The sequence below is a fragment of the Rhagoletis pomonella genome, unplaced genomic scaffold, assembly GCF_013731165.1.
Source record: "Rhagoletis pomonella isolate Grant_MI unplaced genomic scaffold, Rhpom_1.0 Rhpom_scaffold_00001, whole genome shotgun sequence".
NCBI lineage: Eukaryota > Metazoa > Arthropoda > Insecta > Diptera > Tephritidae > Rhagoletis > Rhagoletis pomonella.
This window is the reverse complement of record NW_023458555.1, coordinates 38,556,245-38,560,453: the sequence shown is the minus strand read 5'-3', so window position 1 is coordinate 38,560,453 and position 4,209 is coordinate 38,556,245. Positions and strand designations below refer to the sequence as shown.

The 4,209-nt window shown below is 30.4% G+C and overlaps 1 protein-coding gene across 1 annotated transcript in view; it reads right to left on the bottom strand.

Annotated features, from left to right (window-relative positions):
• Positions 1–971: 971 nt before the first annotated feature.
• LOC118745368 (sortilin-related receptor-like) overlaps positions 972–4,209 on the bottom strand; it is a 994,510-nt gene continuing 991,272 nt past the window's right edge. Inside the window, exons 5-6 of the mRNA XM_036478865.1 lie at positions 1,072–1,194; positions 972–1,024 (exon numbers count right to left, since the gene is read on the bottom strand). Coding sequence (XP_036334758.1) covers positions 972–1,024; positions 1,072–1,194 — 176 coding nt within the window. The remainder of the gene's footprint in view (positions 1,025–1,071; positions 1,195–4,209) is intronic.

Below are 4,209 nucleotides of genomic sequence, written 5' to 3'. Positions count from 1 at the left end.
AAAATAAAATAAAATAAAATAAAATAAAATAAAATAAAACAAAATAAAATAAAATAAAATAAAATAAAATAAAATAAAATAAAATAAAATAAAATAAAATAAAAAAATAATAGAAAATAAAATAAGCAAAACAAAATCAAGTAAATTCAAATTAAATCAAATCAAATAAAATAAAAAATAGAAAATAAAGCGATAACAAAAAATGTAATAAAAAAAAAAACAATAATAGGGAGTATAAACTAAATTTCGGTAAACGTTTTAGGGCCAAACTCACAGGGCGTAGTAACTTCGGTACAAAAACTGTGAGTTAACTACGCACTATAAAGTTAGCCCTTAATCGCACCAGTTAACCAACACCAGAAATCATATTTTAACAATAAACCGCTACCGCATGAAAATAGGAGGCTTTTTAAATTACGTGAATACTAAAAACAACAAATTAAATTTTAAATACAAAACTTTTATTAGAAAAGTTATAATCATCTATGTACTCGTACATACACATAAACCACATGTTGCAACCAAATACTTGATAGTAATAACAGCAAAAGCCTTTTCAATTGCGAAACGATAGTGAAATACAACCAAACACCCAAAAACTTATACGCAAAAGAAAGTTGGAATAAGTACAGAAAAAGTACAAAAGTACGCAATGCAACCAAAAGAAGAGCAATTGTTTGAATAACGAAGAGAAATATGTACGAAACAAGTAGGTATTTAGGAGACTACATATCGACTGCTGAGTGTAAGATCGACCTATCTCGGCAGCCAGTTCGAAAACCCCCTATTTCAGAAAACTTTTCAAGAACGTTCTATTTCAGAATTCGTTTCAAAAACGCCATACCTCAGGACATTTTGAATACATTTCGAAGTGACATTGGGCGGTCTTCAACCAAATTTTGAGATAGGTTGTTTTTCTATAAAGTTCTGAAATAGGGCGTTCTTGAAAGTTTTTTTAAGTTAGGGCGTTTTCAAACTGGCTGTCGAGATAGGTAGATCTTCCACTCAGAAGTTGAATAGTATTCTTAACACAAAATTTTGAAGTTTTGTTGATTTTTATAATTCTCTTACTGCATGAAGCCTCATCGGAGCCATCGGAGCAATCTTTGCTCTGATCACACATCCAAGCTAATGGAATGCATTCACCCTCGCCGGATTTACATGAATACTCATCGGGTGAACAGGTTTTTGTTTCTGCAAAAGAAAAGTAAAGGAGTGATAAAAATATGATACTTGATATTAATTTTGTTTGGAAAAGCGGTAGATGTGTAAAGCTGTAGTTTTGGTCGTGAATTTGTTTGAAACAAGGTTATGTTATAGTTTTTTCGGTGTCTCAAGTGGTGCAGTTATTAAAAAAGGACTTGACTATATTTGTGCTAGAATTTGAAGGCAGCTTCATCTTTCCTGACTTGTATAGCTAAAGATGGGAATCAGACTTTTGAATAATTTTTTTTTTCTAAAGTTTGCGTAATAAGTATTTAGATACATTTAAACGCAACTTAAAGTATTTGTATCCGTTAATAAAAAAAATAAATAAAAAATTGCGTTAGTGAATTAGAACGTCTTCTTTATATTCTTAAGTTTTTCCCGACAGAGAAGGATTATGCTGACGAATTTACATAAAGCTCAAGATGGCAACCCTATAGGAAATATTTTTGAAATTTAACTTTGAGATTTTTTTATAACAAAAGCAGTTTAATTTGAAACTTTTTCGTTTATTAGCATATTGCAGTATTTAATTTATTTTATAACTGAAGCTGAATTCACCATTTCTCTTCAAATGTAGCTTTACCTTTCGTTACTATAATACTGTCTCACATACTGAAAACATTCTTAAAGCTTTCTGTACAACAGAGTTCAGTTTTTTGAACTGTTTTCTTTGTATATATTTTGGTTGATTAGTGATCTTGTTGATGCCGGTCGCTGCTATTTTGTGTTTTATTCCTTTTTCGGTCTGTGAGGCCAATGTTAGTATAGGGTTTGAGTGCGGAAGGTTCCTGTGTTTGAAGCAAAGTTGTCTATTTCAAGCCGAGAATGCAGACCAATTATTCATATAAATATAAAAAATTTATTTTATGGACTTATTTAAAAATTAATTACTTTACTCGAATTTTTGTTAACGTGTTATTTTAAATAGTATTTAATGAAATTTTGCTATTTGGTTTTGTTATGTTTATTTTACTAGATATTGATTAAAACAAGAGCTGAGAATGAGAATAAATATCCAATCCAAACACATGTAATTAATGTGAAGAAATTAACACTCTCTACACTTCGGTCTGAGGAAGCGATGTTAGTAACCGTGTTGTAAAATTCATGTTAGTAACGGAAGTTTAAGAACCCTGCTTACTTAAAACTCTTCCGTTTGATAGCCGAATCGTAATATTTCACGTGACTTATATATAAATTAAATAGAATAAAAATTTTTGCAACTTCCTTAAATATATTCTGAAAATAAAGTTAGAGCTGAAAGAACAGCGAGTAAGTAATTGTTTAATAATTGTTTCTTAATTATTTTTCTTGTTTCGTTTGCATAAAAAATGCACCTCAATTACTCACTTTGTGTGTTAAGCACCCAGAAAAGTCATAACGCTACTAATATAATGAGTGTAATACAACCAATTTTCTTTTAAACCCGCTTTTATGAAAACATCGGCTTTTCGTATAATACATTTATATACCCTAAGACATTCAGAAATATGTAAATGAGGATAACGTCTAAACTTTTTTACGATTGTTCTTAAAACATTTACATTATATAAGAAATTGAACTTACTGGCTGCTTTACACCCTGACAATAGTGATGCAGGGTTAAAGAAATATCCTACATATATGTATGTTAGTGCAGGTTATCTGCGTGTAAAATGTGTATCCAATTCAGCTTTAGCGTGAATAATTAAGAAACATATTCATTCACTCTCTCACTAAATCACCCACTCACTCACTTATTGACTCTTTCACTCACTCATTAATTCAATCACACACTCATTTGTTTAATCCTAAACTTATTCACTCCCCTTCTCACTTTTCTATTCACTCACTAATATTCATATTCATTAATTCACTCATTTGTTCAATCACACACTCATCCATCTACTTCTCCCTTTCTTACTCACTCACTCACTTACAAACTCAATCATTCACTCACATTTATAATATTAACAAGATTTTGCAATCATATTGCAATATTGAACTTAGTTTATAATTGCCTTACATTAATTTGAATGTTTAATAAATTGTAAAAAAAATTATAAAAATTGCAACAGCAACAGACTTTCTCACCCACAAATATCTAAACCTTTTTAAATTTTTTCTGCGTTAATTCACAAATTCTTTCTAGCGGAGGAAAATAGCTAATTTTTCAGCGCGTTGTTACCAAAGCATTCACACATACAACATATAGAAACATATCGTCGTTTAAAGTACAAAACCGCATATCAACAAAATAAAAAACCGCATATGTGAGGTTGAATAAATTATTTTCTAGAAAGTAAAAACACTCATATTTCAAAATGTTTCTCTTTTTTATAAAGCAATCGCATTTCTGGCTGGTATATTTCGGGACGAATGGGTAAGGATTGAGCCAAGAGCTTGTGTGAGCAAATCCAATTTTTGGCAGCAAATATCAGTTACGCGGTTTTGTAGAATGACGATACGCGGTTTTGTACTTTAAACGACGATATGTATACTCGTATGTATGTATACAAAATTCAACATAGCCATCCTCAATAATGTTAGTTATGTATGTACGTTCTTCAGCCCCTCACACTGCCACTAAATTTGTAATAATCATTTATTTATTTGTACTTGATTATTTACATTCGTTGTAATTGCTTGCGCTAAGTGTAGGTATATACATATCATTTGTTTTCACACAGACATATGACTACTTTTGGCAGTACGTATACTTACACATAAACATTGCTCACATGCAATTAAGTGCTAATTTGAAGTTTCATTTAAGCTGTAAATTTTACCAAAATTTCGTGAATTACCTGCGAACTTGTGTAGATAGCTATTAATATATGTATTACCAAAAATTCCTTGACTTGAAATAGAAGGGTGATGTTAGTAATCAAAAGTAGAGTTTCTCATTAGGCGAATGCAGGGATACAAACAAGTACATATTGTGTGTACATTACATTATATGAAAAGTGGTTTCTTTTTCATATAAAATACATGGACAACTTTGGGCGCTTTGAGCGAATA